This window comes from Apium graveolens, chromosome 4 (assembly GCF_009905375.1).
Source record: "Apium graveolens cultivar Ventura chromosome 4, ASM990537v1, whole genome shotgun sequence".
Lineage (NCBI taxonomy): Eukaryota > Viridiplantae > Streptophyta > Magnoliopsida > Apiales > Apiaceae > Apium > Apium graveolens.
The window spans coordinates 312224134-312245954 of record NC_133650.1 but is presented as its reverse complement, the minus strand read 5'-3'; the positions used below and the strand labels follow the sequence as shown (position 1 = coordinate 312245954).

The window sequence follows — 21821 nt, the reverse complement described above, 5'->3', positions numbered from 1 at the left end:
GTGCCTTTTAGATATCTAAGTACTCTGTCAAGAGCATCCCAATGAGTTCTGTTTGGACAGCTTGTATATCTCGCCAATTTAGACACAGAATATGAAATATCTGGTCTAGTACAGTTAGCAAGATACTGCAAGCTCCCAATAATCTGAGAATACCTTAACTGAGACACAGGCACTCCTGAAGTATTCTTGACAAGGGCAACTTTCGAATCATAAGGTGTACTAGCGATTCTACACTGTGAATAACCATATTTCTCAAGTATAGATTTCTCTATATAATGAGATTGAGTCAAGGTTATTCCTTCAGTGGACTGAATCAATTTGATTCCAAGAATCACACTTGCCTCACCCATATCCTTCATTTCAAAATGCCTTTTCAAGAATTCTTTAGTCTCGTTAATAATCTCAATATTGGTTCCAAACAGTAAAATGTCATCCACATATAGGCACAAAATAACACACTCATTACCTTTAACTTTAGTGTAGACACACTTATCACTTTCATTAATCTTATAACTGAAAGGCAATATAGTTTCATCAAACTTTTTATGCCAATCTCTGGGAGCTTGTTTCAAGCCATAGATGGACTTGATCAACTTACATACTTTCCTTTCATTGCCTGATGCAACAAATCCATCAGGATGATCCATATAAATCTCTTCCTCAAGTTCACCATGAAGAAAAGCCGTCTTTACATCCATCTGATGGATGATAAGACCATGGACTGAAGCCAATGCTATAAGCATTCGGATTGTTACCATTCTTGCAACTGGAGAGTATGTATCAAAATAATCAATTCCTTCCTTTTGCTTAAAACCCTTAGCTACCAGTCTAGCTTTGTACTTATCTATTGAGCCGTCAGGGTTCAACTTCCTTTTAAAGACCCATTTGCACCCAATAGTAGAACACCCAGGAGGGAGATCAACCAACTCCCATGTTCCATTGGAAACAATAGAGTCAATTTCACTCTTGACAGCGCCCTTCCAGTGCCTTGACTCAGAAGAATCCATAGCTTGCCGGAAAGTTAAAGGTTCGTCCTCGATATTGTAAGTGATGAAATCACCTCCAAAATCCTTGACTATCTTTGCACGCTTACTTCTCCTTGGTTCCTCTAATTCCTTAGGAATAGAGCTACTACTAGGTTCCGCCCCCACATTTGTCATCTTTTCCACATGATCAGGAATAGAACTTGATGTGTGAGTAGGATCTTCCTCAGAAGTCATTTCAGGTATTCCAGTCTTCATAGGGTAGACATCCTCAAAGAATGTCGCATCTCGAAATTCAACTATCGTGTTTGCCACTATACCATCTATGTCAGATTTTAACACTAAAAATCTCATAGCTGTAGTGGTTTCAAGATAGCCCAGAAAGATACAATCAACAGTCTTTGGACCTAGTTTCTTTCTCTTGTGTTCAGGAACAAGCACCTTAGCAAGGCACCCCCACACACGAAGATACTTAAGACTAGTCATCCTGCCTTTCCATAACTCCAAGGGTGTTTTATCCATGTGTTTCAGAGGGACTCTATTCAAAATATGGCAAGCCGTATTTAGAGCCTCTCCCCACATGTATTTAGGCAACCCAGAGTTAATAAGCATACTATTAATCATATCTTTAAATGTTCTGTTCTTTCGCTCAGCAACCCCATTAGACTCAGGTGTGTATGGTGGAGTAACTTCATGAACTATACCATTATTTGCACAAAATTCATTAAAAGCATTACTCGTATACTCACCACCTCTATCAGATCTCAATCTTTTAAGTAACTTACTAGTTTATTTTTCTACTTCAGTTTTATATATAATGAATTTACTAAGTGCTTCATCCTTATGTCTAAGTAAATAAACATAACAATATCTACTACTATCATCTATAAAAGTAATGAAGTATCTAAACTGGTCCTTGGTCAACACACCACCAAATTCACAAATATCAGTGTGTACTAAATCTAACAAGTCTGAATCCCTAACAACGTTATGAAAAGGTTTCCTTATCTGTTTAGCAGACACACATACTTGACATTTAGAATTCTTTTCTATGGTATATTTTGGAATCAACTCTAAGTTCATCATGTTCTTAAGAGCACCAAAGTTTAAATGACCTAGTCTAGCATGCCATATATTTGAGGATTCGATACAGTTAACAGTAGGAATAACATTATTAATCAAATTTCCCAAAACGGGATCCGCATTAATAACAAATAAACATTTGACAAGTAACCCTTGCCAAAAAATGTACCAGTGTGAATAAGAACTACTTTATTACACTTAAACGAAATTTCAAAACCACTAGAAACTAAACAGCTTCCACTTATTATATTTCTACGCATGTTGGGAACATGATGCACTCTCGTCAGAGATAGAATACGTCCTGAAGGGAACTTCAGATCCACGTTTCCAACTCCATGTACTTGAGCAACACTAGCATTCCCCATCTTCACAGTCAAGCTATGACTCTGTTGATAAGATACAAATAAACTAATATCAGCACAAATATGTACATTAGCTCCAGTATCTATCAACCATTCATTTGACAGATAGGTAGAAAATATCACAGGGTTATAGGATACATACCAGTCAACGTTGGTTTCAGAAGCCGTAGCCTCACCAACAACCATGTTCACTACAGGCCCACTTGCGGTTCCAAGCACAACATTTGCTTGTGCTACCTCGGTTTTCTTCGCTTTCTTCGTAGGGCAGTCCTTACTCCAGTGCCCAACCTGCCCACAAGACCAGCATGGTTTGTTTGCCTTGGGTTTCTTGGCCTTGTCCTTGTCACTCTTAGGTTTATTACTATTAGCTTTCTTAGCAAAAGCCTTCCTCTTTTGTCCTACAGTTGCTATGTTTACCTTCGAGGTACCGTGTTCAGTTGGCATCACATGTCCCTGTTTGGACTTGTGTTGTTCTTGCACCGAGATGTCCAGCATAAGGTTGGTCCAGGTGATCTCTCCTTTCTGTCTTTTCAGGGAGAGAGAGAACTCTTCCCAAGACTTCGGGAGCTTTTCAATCACACTCATCACCTTGAACTTCTCCGAGAGATTCATTCCAGACTCCTTCAAAGCATGCACTATCATCTCGAACTCATGCACCTGCTCAGTCATGGACTTATTGTCCACCAGCTTGAACTCGAGGAACCTTGCCACAGAATACTTTTCTAGACCTTGTGAGTCAGTATTATGTGTCTGGTCCAGCTTCTCCCATAAGAGTTTTGCAGAGTAGGCATCAGAAGAATAGACATCAAACAAAGTGTTTGTTAGTGCCGCCAGAATGGCCGCCCTAGCCACTCCATCCTTCTCAGCCCACTTCGCAAAAGCCTTAACTGTGTCAGCCTTCTCTTGATCCACTACTGGTTTCTCATATTCCACAACCGGCCACAGACCCTTTATAGTCAACCACAACTTCATCCTTTTCTGCCAGCGAGAAAAGCCAATGCCACCGTTGAATTTCTCTGGTAAACCGGTTAGTTCAACAGCTTGTGGGAAACTATAGGTGGTCCAATCAATGGCCCCAGCAGTTGCACCCGAACTGCTACCACCACCAACGATAACCTCACTTTCGTTAACCATTATGCTAAATTCTATATAACCAATAATCTCTTCAAGAATGTTGAAAAACTCACTAACAAGTATAGCAACATAGAGGCAAGTGTATAAAGAATTTAACAAGTTTAGGCCAAGACCACAGTTAACAAAACAAAACATGCAGGTAAACAAAATCAGTAACTGAAATAACGAAGAGAGAAAGAGAGATGCACCCGAAACCATAGCTTTCAACAGTGACTGAAATAAAGGTTTACAGATACAAAATGCCAAGAAAATAATCACAGCTGAGTCACCAGGCCTTGCTCGAAGTCCTGGCTGCTCTTGAAGAGATTATTGCCCCCTACCTGCTGCGTTTGGGATGTGCGCAATATCTCCACCAGGATAAAACAGCTCGGAGTTTATGTTAACAGCAGCAACAAAACCTCCACTTCGACCAGCACCTCAGTCGCCGGAAAATATCAGCACTTCAGGACTTATGGGAGAGAAATGCAGAGAGGTTGAAGAGAAGAGATGAGAATGTAGTGTGTGTTATTCATTCAGTTTAGCCTCTATTTATAGGAGAGGAAAAATGAAACTGTCCACACACTTAATGTCTGAATTAAACTGCTCCATTAATGAAAAAATCAAAACTGATCAGATTTTGAATTCATAAATGAAAAAATCAAAACTGAACAGCTTTTGAATTTAAATTATTTGTAACAGCTTTTCACATTAACACCCACATTATTATCAGAACTTAAGTTAAGTTCTGATTTAACTCATCAGTACTTAAGTTCTGATTCTGATATCAGAACTTGTTAAGTTCTGATTTTGTTCATCAGTTCTTAAGTTCTGATTTTATTCATCAGTTCTTAAGTTCTGATTCTAATATCAGAACTTGTTACCGATCAGATTATTTGCAGGTTCAATATATTTAGACTACTTAGCCTATTTCAGAACCCAGCCCAATAATCCAATCACCGATAAATAAATTCGAATTAAAATAATTCTCAAATAAATAAAATCCTCGCCCAGGTCGCCTCGCGTACGCGAGACGCCGAGACATTCGCCCAAATCGCCCTTCGACCCGACCCGGTCCAGTGCGGGGCGCGTGTGTGTGTGTGCGCGCGTGAAGCACACAACAACACAATGGACCATCACACACCTTAGTAGTTGTATACTACTCATGTGGGTAATACCATATAAAGCACACAACCCCCTTTATTTATTTCAATGTGGGACAAACATTCTCAAATTTTCCAAGCTTTTCCAAGCTACTTTCATCTCTCATTTCATATGAATTTCATTAAGAAAATTCTTAAAACCATACATGAAAATTTAAGTTCAAATATCATTGAACAATTTCCAATCATTAGATTTTAGGATTAACATCAAGAACATAATTAAATTAAGCTCTAAAATCCTAATTTTCTAACAGGAGCTTTAGCAGTGTTTCCTCTTCAGTCTTTGCATCATGCAAGATCTCTGGCAACTTAATTAAAACAAATAATGAATTAACCCTAAAGGATTTTGTATTTTTATAATAAATAATAATTGCATAAAATATTTAATTTTATGAAATTAGGCTCATCATATTTAATCACAGGGTGGTTGCTTAGAACTTTATATTTATTCAGAATATTAAAATGATCAATATGAACCGAGAAATCAAAAATGTTTTTAAATATTTTATTTAAAAACAGGTTTATAAGGCAACTGTGAGAGTTCATGTTAGTTAATGGTGATTTATAGAAACTGATCTTGTGTAGGATAGCCGCCGCTTTGTCACTTCTTGTTAGAGTATTAAATACAAATTGATCAAAAAAAAGTAGTCCATTGGAAGGTAGCAACCACTTGCTATATTTTGAAATAAATGAGCTCTGCAGAAAAAGGAAAACGTCTACTTACACTGCTACTTTCTTCCGTCAGGACATAGCTCATAGACAGAATGCAATAACTATTTCTGGATACTATCCTTGGTATATCATCTGTTAAATGACTGTATATACATTTGTCCATATCACGGGAAAAAGTCCTTAGACACAGGATGTGTTGTAAAAATCGGGAATCGAGAAAGATCGGTGGAATTTTCGATTTGAGATTAACTGAAAATCGGGGATTAATCAAAGTAAAAATCGGATGTATTTTGGTATATATTCTGTTAAATGACTGTATATACATTTGTCGGCATCACTAGAAAAAGTCCTTAGACACGGAGATATATTATCCATAACTCGGGTGTTGTAAAAATCGGAAATTCAGGAAGATCGGTCGAGTTATTGATTTGGGATTAACTGAAAATTAGAGATTAATTGAAGTAAAAATCAGATATATTATAATATTGAATTATATTTAGTATATTATTAAGATTATATCTGTGTTGTAAAAATCGAAAATTCAAGAAGATCAGTCGAGTTATTGATTTGGGATTAACTGAAAATCAGGGATTAATAGAAGTAAAAATCGGATGTATTATAATATTGAATTATATTTAGTATATCATTAAGATTATATTATTTATTTATTAACAATTTTATATTTAATATATCATAATTTCTATAATTATTTATATTTAAATTAACATCGTATTTTAATTTTAATAAATAATTATATGTACTCCAATAAAAAAATCGTAAAGATTAATCGGAATCTAAAAATCAAATCAGCAGGGTATTTTGTAGGGAATTAATCTATTGAATCATTGATTTTTTGAACACTGCATAGGGCACCCAGGAACACGTATTACCTATATTCTGTCTTGAGAAATGCAAATGTAAAAATATAACTCATATCCTGTCCATAAACCAAAGTACGTAGGATTAATCTAACCTGTACTAAAATACAAGTGCTCTGTTTTGAGGCTGGCGTGGCGGCAAGTTACGATTACAAATTTACAGCCAAACAGATTACCTTCTATTTTTGGTCAAGCTTAGCTTCATACAATGTATTCAGATCCCATGCACACAGTATATATAGAGACTCTCAGAAAGGGGGAGAGATCATCAGAATCAACTTAAACTTGTTTGATTACCGTAATAATTCTAGCAGGCAAGGTACTTTGAGGTGATGGCGAAGAATCTCAAGCATAGGCTTCTGGTATTACTACTAGTGCTTATTATGGCATGCGCTATAGTTTTAGCAGCAGAAGCTCGTCCTCTCGATGATGCCAAAGATCTGAACTCGAAAGGCAAGGAAAGTACTACAACTTTCGGAGCTGTGCATGCTGTAGAAGCTAAAACTGCAGTTGTAAACAGTGTGGAAAAGGTTTCCGTTCAAGGAGATACTGATGAATCTGTTCCAAGCCCCGGGGTGGGGCACTAGTTTGTAATGTTCGGATGTTCTTTCTTTAGTTTACGAGTGCATGTCGTTAAGTGGCTTGTGTTGCTCGTCTTTAATAAGTTGTCACTTTGTTAAAAACGACAAATAAACGAATAATTTTCTGAGTTAACAGCACAGTAGTATATTTTCTAGGGCCTGCAGGATAAACATGTCATATGAGGCTATAAGCTTGTGCCAGATGGAGAAATATAAAAATTCACCGTCAATAATATGTTCATGACCATCTGCTATTAAAATGTTAATGCAGTTTAATTACATATGTTTAAGGAGATAGATCACTAAACCTTCCAAAAACCTAGTCATTTGCATAAGTTAGTAACAGATTAGAGCCAATTACAACAGATGCAACTGCTGCAACAAAACAATGAAGTATCAATTCAACATTAGTTAACCAACCAAAACACAAGTTTTAACCTATATTGATTGAACCACCTATCCCTCTAAACCATTATCTTATACACATCTATGTCAACCTACTCTGGTGTTCAAGCTTTAATATCGTTTTTCATCTCGGTATCCAAATCTTCAGGTGTCTGGTAAGTGGATAGAAAAAGGGTACCCTGATTCTTCTGCAAAAACCTGCACAAAATATGGTTCGTAATGTTAGTTGTATTGGCAAATTTAGGAACGAAGCCAACATTTTTTCCTTATTTGGGAATCTAAAGAAATAACAAGATCACAAACTGAAGAAGAGTTTAAAGGAAAAGTGAGAGAAAGGGCGCCTCTGATTGATGGAATTTCAACCCTCGAATCTAATTTTCATCTGTTAGTGTTTGATTTAAATGGTAATTAACCTCATTCCCGTCAACTTTGTAACTAATTCTCGAGTATGGATTGGGATTCTATATCACTCCCATTCCCCTCAACAATCTGAACGCCCCCACAGTAGAGGTGAAAGCACTTTTACTGATTACTCTTCCATGGAAGAGAAACCTATCAAACTTTTAGGTTGTGGTGCTTCTCACTGATGATTGTATATCTTTTACTAAGAATTCAAAGCATTTTAAATCAGATTGCCTACACAATTATCCTTTTTCTGGTATCAGTGTCTAATTGTTTAAATATTATATAAGTTTCATTGTCTGTTCAGAAAAATAAAATGGTAATTTCTGCAAAAGAGTTTGAAGAATTAGACATACTTCAGCAAATCAAGTATCTTTGGTTGGAGCTTCAGTAGTGTTTCCTCTTCAATCTTCGCATCATGCAGGATCTCTGGCAACTTAACTGCAATTAAAATAAATAACCAATTAACTCTAAAGAATTTTGTATCATATCTATGGTAATCAGAAGAGAAATATTTGAAAAAATTATGGCCGTGTTAAAATTCATAATAGCGAACCTTCAAGAAACATATGTACAGTTTCAAGAACAATATTTCCAACTTTTATCATATAGTGCATGGTCCTCCAACACCATAAGTAAATAATTGTTCTCTCAGAAATAAAGTACATGATCATAAAATTATATATATCCAATATAGCAATATCATAGATATATTTAATAATAGGTTCTGTGTTTTTTACATGATGCTTACTTTATTTCACAGAACACGGAACCTAAGTTCAAAGCTCATCTTTTTGCTAATTGCTCATTTGTAAGAAGTGTAATTTCAGCATGTCCAATTCCACTAATGCAGGCTTAAAATGACTTCCTCAATGGCAGAATTAAAGTCCAGGATTGTACGGCTCTAAAGTATCATGTTGCTCCTTTATTTCTTGCCATGGTAGTTTACGACATTTAGAGGGAAAAAAAAATAATTCTCCTTCATAAACCAGGAAAAAGAAATATGGCTACTTACTTGATTGGTGAGGTTAAGAGACTGTTCGAGAAAAGCTGTTAGCCATGGTAGTTTACGACATTTAGAGGGAAAAAAAATAATTCGCCTTCATAAACCAGGAAAAAGAAATATGGCTACTTACTTGATTGGTGAGGTTAAGAGACTGTTCGAGAAAAGCTGTTTACTTGTAGTTCTTTTAGGAGAAAAAATAGAGGAGCCATTGTAGTTTACGACATTTAGAGGGAAAAAAAATAATTCGCCTTCATAAACCAGGAAAAAGAAATATGGCTACTTACTTGATTGGTGAGGTTAAGAGACTGTTCGAGAAAAGCTGTTTACTTGTAGTTCTTTTAGGAGAAAAAATAGAGGAGATCAGACATTAGGTTTATTATAGTATTAGCCTTAGCTGTTATCTTTCTTCAGTGATGTATGAACAATTTCCTGGATTAACAGTTTGTTATTTTAGTAACTTGGATCTTGTTCTGGTTATCTTTCTTCAGTGATGTATGAACAATTTCCTGGATTAACAGTTTGTTATTTTAGTAACTTGGATCTTTCTATTAAGTTTATAAAATTATTGTTTAGCAAAAAAAAACTGTACCTATTAACAAATAACTTTGTTTGATTTTCATTTTTTTCATTTTACCCTAGAATTGCATGTTATAGAATTTCAATGACTATAAATCAACATGCTCCAGAAAAGCCATGATTTGAGGTAAGACAAACTTCTCCATATCAGAAACTCTTGTCAATTTTTTATCCAAAAAAAAAGAGTCTAACGGTGCATGATAGGTCTTCAAATGTAACTTTCATACTATTGAAACCGATGTCTTCAGAAATTTCTACAACTAATAGAACTGACCACCATATAAACAAAGAAAATGTGGTATCAAAAAGAATATACCATGAACTTCATTTAAAATATTTAATATAACTCTCTAAGACTAGTTAAGCTTACCGAAGAGACGCAATAAATGTTCAGCTCCATAAACTGTTGAAGGAGGGATGTGCTCCGCACTCACTTCTTCGTATTGCTTGCGCTCATTTTTGTACAGAAGCATTGCAGGTAATGCTTTGTCAAAGTAACAACGAAAGCCGCTTAAGATCTCTTGAATTGCCTCGCTCAACCTTTTACCAGAAAGCATGTCAGAAGATATATGACCACCACGTGAGCGGGAGAAACACTACAAACCTAGTTCGTAAAACCATATTTAAAGAGATAATGGTAGACGAAACAACAAATATTAATGAAGTTCAATTTTTTGGATGAAATAATAAACATGCTTGTAAAACTGTTAGAATTTGCCAAAAAAAGTTGAATTAATATCATTGAAACTACAAGTCAGCCAGTTCTTTCTTTGAATGTGGGCCTACATATAGATAACAAACTCTTGCAGATATTGAAAAGGAAGAAAATTTAAATCATTTATATCACATATTCCAACTGAAGCTTCCTTTCTGAAAAGAGGCAACTTTCACTAGTCTACTGGCCCTTCCTTCTTAAGACTCGATGGTTCTCTGAGAACTGGTTTATAAGATATTACAATTTAACACCTTCCTGACCAAAAAACATACTATTCACGGCCTGATTACTATATTTGGGGGATATTGCATCACTTATAATATTAGGAACATTAATAATAAAACACGAACTTACTTGTCATTCTTCTTCACCCTTAGCGCAAAATACTTCTTCAATATGTCATCGACATTGGGAGTACGTGGCAGCTTAACAAGCTGCAAGGCATCACCAGACAAGTTAAATCAATTTGAAAGACAAAATTATTACATATGGAAATGGAAAAATGTTAATTATAATTGAAAAGCATTCATAACTGATTAAAGTCTAATTTTTCAACATTTTAATAAGCATCCCAGCACCTGCATATCAAAATTAGGTAACATAGTTGTCTTGGAATGACAGTTCCAGTTGTAAATGTAAATGAGTATTTTCTACCCAACTGCACACATACATGGTGGAGTGTCTCAGTGCTATGTTACCCTGACTCGGATATTAGTGTCCAACATGGATCGGCAATATTCTGAAAATTTTACATATTTGTAGCCTAAAATAGGTGTCCGACTGTTCATACCCATGTCCGAGTGTCGAGTATCCGACTCAAGTACTTGAGGAAAATTCAAGAGTCAGGGTAACATAGTCTTTGTGTTGGTAATTGTTGATAACTTGAGGTTTGACTTTCAATACCTACTTCACTAAATTGTTTTAACTTGCCAGTTTTGATTTACTTGCAAGATAGAATATAAAATTAACAGAATGTGGAACCTGGTCTTTATAGACAAATCTAAATATTTGGCTTGTTCGAAGACTAATTATATAAGAGTATCGAAGTAGTAAAAAGATCTTAGCAACATCAGAATACTTGGCCAAATCAACCATCTCAAACTCCTAGCTATTAATAGTTTAAAAACCCCAAAATAGTCAGTGTTCCTTATCCAGATTCCAGTTCCATGTTAAACATCCATATAGATTCAAGTTAGATTTCCTGTTGCTGTATAATTGTATTATTAATTGATATATATTCCATAAATCTACATCTTGCAATCCTGCATACATTAAGCTTAAAACAACACGAATTCTCTAACTCTGTCAAGGTAGGGAACCTTGAATAAGGCGTGAAGTCATGTAATTAAAGATAACTGTACACTGAGTATCAGGGTAATAGCAAGGGTTATTCTAAAAAAGCTAAATTCATTTCAATAAAAATGTATATATACTTCCAGATAACAGTATATGAGAACCAAGGAGTGCCCAAGAGGTGATAAAGGTGCTCCTAGTGCCACAAAGTGCTTAGAGTTTGATTCTGAACTTCCCCTAGCCCTACACCTAAAACCATTATCAACTATCCGGAAAAAAAATATAGTTCCAGATAACAGTATAGAATAGTATTAGCGGCTAAATATTCTATACCTGGCAATATGATACATTGTGATTGTGATTAGTTTTCTTAAAAACTAATGTGATAAATAATGGTTTTGATCTAGATTGCAAAAAAAATTATTATTGCATTGAACGGTAATTTAGATTTTAGAAACCAGGTGAATGGTTTGATAAGTAAATGAAAGACGGTGATTGAAGTACCTTGCCTAAATGGGTTACATATTCACAATCATCCAGAAGTTGCTTCTTTAGGGTTGATGGTATTTCAATATTTAACAGATTTTCATCCGTTATCAAACGCTTCTCCTGATAAATAAAAAGAAAAGAAGGTTTACCTTGTCATGTTGAAAAATACTTTATTCTTGATCAATCAAAGTAATCCACTGTTGTCGAGATCTAAGAGATAATTACACAATTAATGCACCAGATATAATAAGTCAACATATTATTAAGTGCCACCATAAGTGATCTGACATTAAATATAATGGGTGATATCATCGGCATTAACAAGATTCCTGAAGATAGGCACTCGTCCTCGTGATATAACAGTCCACAGGGGTTTAACCCTCAACTTCTTGTTACCAAGTGTTTCATTAATGTCTATACCTCCAATGCTAAAACAACTCTGCATTTCCTCGATTAAAGTAATATATATGTCGAGAATCGATTATGATGTGAAGAACATGACATTAATTTCAAACCACCTCAACTTGTATCTCAAACCACCTCGACTTAAGAAAATCAAGAGCATTGAATGTAAAAGGCCAGGCTGAAACTTTCAGAGAGCAAATGTTTACAAGGACTATAAAAGTGAAGAATTGGGTTATAAATTATACAATAACGTCCAAAATCAATAAAACCTATGAGAACAGAGATATACCTCAATAATGCTTTCACTGTTTCCTAACTTGCCTCTAGCTGCTGTCAAGAACATTATATGAAAAGTTTAGAACAATTCAAAAATGCAGTTAACTATACGCTCACTATGTAACCTCAAACCTACTCAAGTAGCTGCACCAGATCAAAGTGGCTAAACTAACATGAATACTATTTTAGCATATAACATACAAAGGACTGAAGTTAACAATAATGAATATTCTGGTACTTTTTGAAAGTGCAAGTACATAAAAATCATGCAAAGTTTACAGACAGTAAGCCTCAGTTATTTGATCTCAACAGATTTAGAAAATGAATCAAAGTATATATTCAGACCACCTCCAGATATAGAATTTGGTAATATATAGGTACAAATATTGTTGGGAAAATCCAACTTGATCATGATTTGAATAGGAATTAGGATCACACTGTCTTACTGATTCCAAAAACAGTTCTATCTTCAATGTAATATATGTTTCCCCTCTCTTAATTCAACATAACTATACATCAAGATTGTACCCAGGATGGAAAAAGGCAATGGCGACAGAAATATAGAATACTTGGCACAGATATTATTAGCATAATAACAACTCAATTTAACTTCATCTTTTTCCAACACAGTTAACGTAGGTCTACCACAAATCCATGCAATAAAATAAAAAGGGATTGTAATAATGACCGTCATCATAACAGTATACAATTCCCAGCAGGCCCAAATGTATGTATTGCATGTATGAAACATAAAATAGTTCTAACCAGCAGATTTTATGGTTTTATTCTTACATTCAGGCTTTAGGTCCTTCACCATAGCTGATCTACCACGCTGTACCAACTGCTTTTGAACATCCTCTTTATTTAATTTCTTCAACTGCTCAGTGTTCAGCCATTCATCCCATCTGCTAGTATAATGTAGTTAAAAAAGTTTAGGTAGAGAGTTACCATGCTCACAGATATTTAAAAGTATAAAAATTAAACACTTCGGCAAAGATAGAACTAGAACGATCGTCCTGCAGAAAAGTTGTCATTAAACTCACTGCTTACTCTACTCAAAGAGCATACCATCTTTGCTGAATAACATTAACAATAACTGGTATAACGACATTTTTATAATAATTTCCATAAAAGTGTCCCAGTTTTGCGTTTGAAGTAATAATGACGAGGTGCTTTTTGGTTTAGCGTTTTCGCCTCTTATAAGAGAAAAATATGTACTTTGGAAGTACTTTTGCCTCTTACAAGAAGCAAAAATGGTAAACCAAACAGCCTGCAATCATCGCATTAGATAAGATCACAAAAAATTGAAGGTAATGTAAAGACTGCTAGCACCAAACAATAATTGATAGAGTTCAAAAATTAAACACAGTCACTTGGAAAATTTCTATAAAAGAATTTAATGAACAAGATAACAAGAAGAAACATTTAATTCCAACGGGAATATGCATCCTCATATCTACTCTTCAAGAGCAATTTATTCTAACCTTTTCTTCCAACCCTGCAGATATAACAAGACTAGGTCAATACATAAGATTAATATTATAGATTTTTCTTACATAAACTTTTCTCACTTGTTAAAAAGGAGAAAAGAGAAACCTGGTCTATAGACCACTAACTTATACAAAGTTGTACTCACAAGATAATGAACAAAATATGTCCATGCCTCCATCCGAGATTCAACTTTCTGTACCTTTAAAGGAAAAAAAAACATAATTTTACCACTTTCCAAGTCAAAGAATGTCAAAGATATAAAGGCAAGAAAAGAGCGAGACAGGCAATTGCTCAATAAAGCATGCATATGTAGCAAGCTATAGACACTAGTGAAGCACAAAAAAATTCTCAAGTCCCAACTATTAATGTAAAGAGAAATTGAAGTGCAGTAATGACTTTCATCAGCCATTGGAAGGAGCACATACTAAATGGTAGTACATATATCATGTATTCGGACATCATTAGAGCTAGTATCAGAGCTGCATCAACATATTTGAGATCTAACTTCGCAAATTACTCTGTTTGATGAGAAGAATGTATATACATTGCAGAGGTGTTCTAGGTAAGCTAAAACAACAATGCATCAATTGAAAATGCATCATTGCTATGGGCCATAAATATTGCAAAAATCTCTTCAAAGAGTCTTGTCTAATTGTTCAACTTAAATAGTCTGTTCCCTGAAAGTGTCATTTGCTAATGCTATCAACATCCCCATTGCCCTTCCATTTTAACAGTAAACTAGCACAAGCAAACAAAGATTTCATTTAAAGTACTGCACAAAATACAGTTATATCTTGTTAGAAAAAAAATCCCCTTAACATCACTGGTAAATTTGTTCTAAATTATTTGATTTTACGTAACACCCCAAATTTATGTTTTCCCGAAAAAATAATATTAAAAAAAAACATACATGTGCCTCATATATTATGTTTCCCAAATTTATGTTTTCTCGAAAAAAAATTGATAGTAGTTATTATTATGTTTAAAATGAAATATATATAAAATTTTTGTTTATTTTTCTCGTGTCCCCCATTTTATTATATTTGTCGAATTACCCTATCTCTGCACTAGGCACTGCCCCACCCATGTCCTTGCTTCCTAGATGAGAACATTACCAAGTTCAAATATTTTTCAAATTACCTCTTTTCAGTCAAAAAAAATAATCATTCCTTCACGAATACTGTAAAAATATGACTATCTGTATTATGTAACCTAAAAGCCTAAAACCAACAACACTGCTAACCAAATTAAATTAATAAACTACAAGAAACCAACTTGTTTATCCATCCAAGCCCCAGTTTATAGTTCATCACATTCAACATTAAAAATAACAATAATAAACAAATACAAAATGTGATGTGTCCATCAATAAAGGTCTAAAAATAGAACTCTACCAAGAAAAAATCACAAATAAGTAAATAACTACATTTTATTCAACACAATCATATTAAAAATAAATAGTAATCACTCCAATGACAAACAAAACCAAGAAAATAAATAAAAAAAAATGTACAAGTGTGTGTATTCTTGTAAGCATATATAAATACCTTGGCCTCATACCAGTTGCCTTTATGAAACGCCAAGACTATTTCACCTTCAACATAAACACTTTCATTGTTCATCGTCAAGTCAACACAATCTCCGGAGTCTCCAGTGGTGTTTGATCGTCCCATTTCCATAGGGCTTTCTTTTCTTACAACCTACAATTACAAATTTAGCCCTTTATATATCCGAAACTCCGCATACTCGGTATATCCCACTCGTAAAACACAGACTTATTACATATTACGGTTCAGATATTACGTAATTTAATAAATGATAAATACGTAAATAAGTTAATTATTTTAATCTCGAATATATGATATATGATATATCCCGTTTATAAAGTAAAATTATTACGGATCTCGAATATATTATAAATTTCACGAATATATTAGTGATATATATATATCCCGCTTATAAAATAAGATTATTACGGATCTCGAATATATTAAATATCCCGCTTAAAGTTGGATGTAAAGTAAAATTACATATCCCACCAATATATTATATTACAGATCTCGAATATATTATATATCCCGCTTAAAGTAAGATTATTACGGAAGTGTTTAGGAACATAAACTGGAGGTAAACATGTGATTGTGTGTTTATGGATTTGTGTGTAAGAAGAATGGAAGTACCTGTGCTTTGTGTTTGCGATGGATTGGTGATGTCTGAGTAGGAAAACAAACGAATGGGGGTGGTTTTTATAGTGTGGGAGTTTGATGTTCCGTTCCGTTTTGTTGTTGTCGTTAATTGGACACGTGTGCTTGTCAACGGACCATTTTTTTAAAAGATCTCGTCGATTTTGAAATGGGTTTCTGATAAGTACATCTACCGGATTTTCTTTCATTCTGGGTATTCTCGTTTGTCCCATTTTGAAGTTAAATCTTGATGAAATAATTACGATAAAGTAATAAACTCGTTGAAATAAGTATTTTTAACATAATAGACACGATATATCTTTATTTCCGATAAAGTAATAAACTCGCTAAAGTAATATTTTTTCTTATTTTCGATCCTATTATTTTACAGTTAAACCTCTTTAACTATATCTGTCATTTTTAAAAGCGTAAATTTACGGAAAAAAAAGTTAGTTATAGCGTTAATTAATGTATTAAGAAATGAAAAAATACTCAAGTTTCAAAAAAAGTTAAATTTTGAAAATAATAAATGTAGTGATTGTTTTGAAAGAAAAAAATCTTTAAATTTATATGGTCTGAGGGAGTAAATTAGTTATGAAATTCGGTTCTTTGGCAAATGTACAATAAATAAACGAACTAAGAAGTTTCGATAAATTATGTGCTTACTTTTTTGCACACACTTGCTTAAAATACAGTTTTAAATTTACATTCATTAGCGCTTGTTTTCACTCCTTTTAAAAACTCGGGAGCACAAATATGAATGTAAGTGAAACTATTTTACTCACACACCACTTGCTTTCCTTCATAATTAAAACTCGGGAGTAAGGGGTTAACAATATCTGTCCTTTTTAAAATCGTAAATTTACGGAAAAACAAGTTAGTTATAACGTTAATTAATGTATTAAGAAATGAAAATATACTCCAGTTTCAAAAGAAGTTAAATCTTAAAAATAATAAATGTTGTGATTGTTTTGAAAGAAAAAAAATCTTTAAATTTATATGGTCTGAGGGAGTAAATTAGTTATAAAATTCGGTTCTTTGACAAATGTACAATAAATAAACAAACTAAGAAATTTTGATAAATTATGTGTTTACCTCTTCGTGTGCACTTGCTTAAAATACGTTTTAAAATAATTTGACAATGTGAAATTAAAACTTACGTTTTCGATATAAATAAGTCTGAAGGTGCAATATTCTACTTGTGTCATTTGCCTTCCTGAGAAACTGGTTATATTTAGGCCCTTTCATAAGCTACATTACCATTTACCAGTATGTTAAATGAACCACAACATTAGTACAATGCAAAGTTGCAAATTTGAACCTCTAGTATTCTAGCCTTACACCCTAAGAAATGAAGTTACTCTTCAACTAGTTCTTCATTGATTTGCATTAGACCTGTGTTGTGCACTATCTGTGTATTACCAACAAGCATATCAACTACCTGACTCATAGTTGGTCTTGCACTTTCTTGATCTTCTACACATTGAAGAGCTACTTGAACAAGGGCTTCCATTCTAGGCATGTCATATACGCCATTCATCCGAGAGTCGACAATGTCCCTGATAGCAAAGTCTTTCCCAGTTCCATTGGCTGCTTGCATCTTATCGCGTATCCATTTTACCAGCATCTTCTGTTCAGGCCTGCAGCTTCCATCAGTGTCATCGTAGACATTCGTTGCAGGGTTCCTACCTGATATCATCTCCAGCACTACGATACCATAGCTGTACACATCAACTTTGGAAGTTATGCTCTGATTTGAAATCCATTCTGGTGCCATGTAACCTCTAGTCCCTCTTATCCTTGAAAACCTTGAGTTCCCTGTCACGTCTCTTTGTAGCAATTTAGACAACCCGAAATCTGCAACTTTTGGCTCGTAATTGGAGTCCAGAAGTATGTTATGAGGCTTTACATCACAATGCAAGACCCATTCCAAGCACTCCTCATGCAAATAAGCAAGCCCTTTTGCAGTGCCAACAGCAATGTTATATATTTTTTCCCAGTCAAGTGCATTCGAAGATAACTTATCTGCCAAAGACCCGTTATCCAAGTACTCAGAGACCAGAATTCTTTGCTTTCTTTTAACACAGTAACCCCAAGTCTCGATCAAATTTATGTGGTTAAGCCTCTCAATGATACTAATTTCCGCCAAGAACTCTGCCTCACCCCGGAAATTTTCTTCTTTGAACCTCTTGACTGCTGCAACTCGATTGTCCAAAAGCACGCCTTTGTAGACGATGCTACTTCCCCCTCTACCAATCTCTTGGCTGAAATTATTTGTCGCCTTCTTAAGCTCATCATAGGTGAACCTTTTGAATGATGTAGCTACCTGATGGTAAACTTGGTTTTTTTCATATGTTCCCATGTTCACAGAGAAGAAGTAAGCCACAAGAATCACCTCGAATCCTCCTAATGCACATACGAACCAGAGCATGTATTTAACTGAATCATTCTGACTATTTTTCTTGTAAGCTCTTCCCAGCTGCATTATATCTTAGCCTGAACAATTTAAACCGGAATTTCCTTCCAAAGGGTTGATCATTTTCTCATAGATTTCGATTATATTTGTTGGCAATTTTACATATGTATAGCTATGAACACCAAATTTTTGTTGCCCATTCAACAAACGACTCTTGGTGTAACAAAGATTCTGGCCTGCAGAGCCATTAGCTCTAAATAGGAACCCTTTACAGTCCTGATTACTCAGGCACTCTTCTTTGCACCTGTCAAAGGTGAAATTGATGAAGAAGCCGCTGTCATAGCCATAGAAATCAGATTGAGAGAACGGTAGAAACCCGTAAGTCCTGCCATCATCATCTAAAGGCTTGAAATCTGGCTCACATCCGTAAGACCAGTCCGTTTGAACTTTCATAGTGTGCCCTGGTAAGCATTTGCATTTTCTTCCAGAATTCTGAGAATAAGTACACAAGCTATTTAGTCCACATATCCCGTGTACGTGACAAGGCCGCGATATAGCCTGCCATGTAACTTCCCAAACTTTGGTCTTTTCATCTAGACTGTAAACACGAATATTTCCATCTGGCTCAAGTACTAACCTTCTCCAAATCCGCGAACCAAAATCTGATGTCGTGAATTTGAAATTATCTGTTGATGAGAAGTAACCGTAACCATCAAGAACTGCAATTTTACTGCTATTGTACATAGTCCTATTTGCTTCTGCAGGATGCTTCCAAGCAGAAGGCCAATAAACGCTACTCACTTCAAGATTGCTCAAGGATAAACGGAGAATGTTATACTCATCAAAACGGAACTTGTAGAAACCAGAAGAATAATTAGTACTACTTCTTGTCGATATTAACACCATGCCTCTGGTTAGTGGTTGTTGTGGAAGAAGAGTATCAGTTGGAGAATCAAAACTTTGCCACAATCTTTCACCCTCTCTAGTGTAAAGAACAAGGTTGCCATTGTCTTCGAGACTTAGTGTCACTACTGAGGTGTTTGAGTTTGTGACAGTTTCCCAAACAGGTGGATGCCATTGTCCTGCATCTATCAATACAAGATTACCATTTTTGAGCAGGGAGAGCTTTGAGCCTTTCTTATTAACCGGATAGTCGCGATTGGCCATCCAAACTACGACGTGATTTTGATCAGACAGTGACTGATCAGTGAACCATATGGCAAAGCAATAAGCATTCACACCAACACTGTGAAAGCCTGCAGAAAAAACTTCATTTGATGACATTAAAACATCATCTTTGTTTTGGACATCAAGAGACGAACCTGCACTTAAACTCGAGTGAATCGAAGAGCTTGGAACTGGTAGTGAAAAGGCTACAAGCATAACTACAACAACAAAGTTCAGGAATGAACTATCCATGGTAAAGTTTATTTGCCAACTGCAGAGGAACTGTGAACTGAGTATATTAGTGCTGGTATGATCACACCCGAAAGACGAAAGAATTTACATTCATCCCAAATTACACAATATTCAGTTTGGAAAATCAAGAAACATGGTGTTGCAGATGGGTATCATGGTCAGTAAACTTCATTACTCATGCATACTTATGATCTTTGAAAATATTAATTAAAATCTGTATAGATAAACTCAATTATGATGCTCAATAATGGAAGAGGGGCCTCAGCACATATGGTTGTCAAGACTTTTAGTACTTGATTCAAAAAATGGCTATATGACTTCAAAAAAAAAATTCAAACGAATGAATCAGATGTATATAGAGGAAGTAATAATGCAGACATGCAAATATCTTAACAACTGCGTGTTGATAAATATGACTTGCAATCTTATATGACCAATAAATTCAAGATTGTTCAGGTGTTGCATCTTAATAATGCTATAGTACTACGAAACAATTACAAAAGTTTAATGCTAATTTATCAAAGACTTAAAAAATACGAGCTCATGGTGATTTTCAATTTAGTAAAGGTTATTAGTACTCAGGGACGTAACCTAGGCTTAAGCCGGAGATGATTTTGAAAAAAAAAGTTAGTGGTTGTACATGTTCTTAATTTACAACCCAATTAAATTTAAAGTCCACTATTACGCCAAATTTAATCCGGCGCATTTAAACTAATAATTGTCTAACTCACCAAATCTCATTGAAATTTAAAATAGCAAAATTTAAAGATCGAAATCTATACTATATTATTATAAGCACAACAACACCATGTAGTTGGTCGGTTACTCGGTACTTGGTACGGTAAATAATAACAGTCAGATCTAAAAACAGACAGATGGAAACCGTTAGATATAATAATAAAATAATATTATATTAATATTTAAACTGCTCTCATAAATTTAGGGTTTGAATCCCTTCAACAGCGTATTATATTTAAACTTTTATATTCTTCATTTTTAACAATTTTCATAGGTTGTTCGAATCCGGTGAACAACATATTATATATTATATTATTTATTTTCAGTCAAGTCTCAAATTATTATAAAGCATATATTGTTATAACTTATTATATTCTTCAATTTATTTTTCAACTATTAAAAATTATATTATTAAAAATTATCGAGTATTAAAAGGAAACTGTGCGATCGGTCGGGTTATAGGCTAGTTATACAAACACTAAACATTGTGTAATGTGTATGATGATATAGGTGATTGCTGATGAAATTTTAACAAAGACTTGTCAATCCCACCCTATTTTAAGTTTCTTGTTCCTTCCATGTTGCTTGTTAGTATATCTCGTGAATTCGACTAAATTTTCAATATTAATGTTTTTAGTACATCTCTGAAAAATGGGTTTAAAGAGCAACCATGATGGGTTACCTATTTTGAACTTCTAAAATATATTAAATTAATGAAGGGTCAAAAAGGTATTTAATTCCAATGACATTTTCTATATTGGTTCCCTATATTTTAAAAATAATATTTAATTGATAATAATTTGAATTTTAAAATTGTAACGGCTAGATATTTACGTATAAATTACAAGAAATATATTTTATATTTTAATAGCTATATTTTACCGGATATAATTTAACAGTTATATTCTAACAACTAGATTTTATATGTTACATATATAAATTATATATTGGTTACTTTCCTGACAGGGAGCAAGGTGAGCTGAGTGACTACAGTTTTCATTCCAATTACTCGCATTTAGACAGTACTGATGACGAAGTATGCTATCGCACAAGGGAAAAAATTGATGAAACAATTGCTCAAGTTTTTGGTTCAACTGCAAACCAATCAAAATCTGTGAAATACATCACAGAGTTGAGACCACTTATTCTAGGAGAAATGGATCTGGGTAAAGGTG

General features: G+C 34.4%; 1 protein-coding gene and 1 pseudogene across 4 annotated transcripts; both read right to left on the bottom strand.

The window, feature by feature from the left end:
* Positions 1–7062: 7062 nt before the first annotated feature.
* Positions 7063–16271, bottom strand: LOC141721790 (protein MRG2-like). 4 transcript variants are annotated; one of them, XM_074524904.1, is made up of 10 exons: positions 16071–16271; positions 15438–15590; positions 14036–14089; positions 13192–13897; positions 12413–12453; positions 11734–11838; positions 10291–10370; positions 9592–9761; positions 7996–8080; positions 7063–7435 (listed from the first exon to the last, which is right to left on the bottom strand). In XM_074524904.1, exons 4-10 carry the CDS (start codon positions 13214–13216, stop codon positions 7342–7344), a joined length of 600 nt encoding a protein of 199 aa, XP_074381005.1. In that variant the 5' UTR covers positions 13217–13897; positions 14036–14089; positions 15438–15590; positions 16071–16271; the 3' UTR covers positions 7063–7341. The 4 variants fall into 4 exon arrangements, with proteins under 4 accessions (XP_074381005.1, XP_074381006.1, XP_074381007.1 ...); XM_074524905.1 differs by having other exon boundaries at positions 12413–12450; XM_074524906.1 differs by lacking the exon at positions 11734–11838.
* A 995-nt stretch (positions 16272–17266) lies between these two features.
* On the bottom strand, positions 17267–20118 carry LOC141721789 (putative receptor protein kinase ZmPK1; annotated as a pseudogene).
* Positions 20119–21821: the final 1703 nt, after the last annotated feature.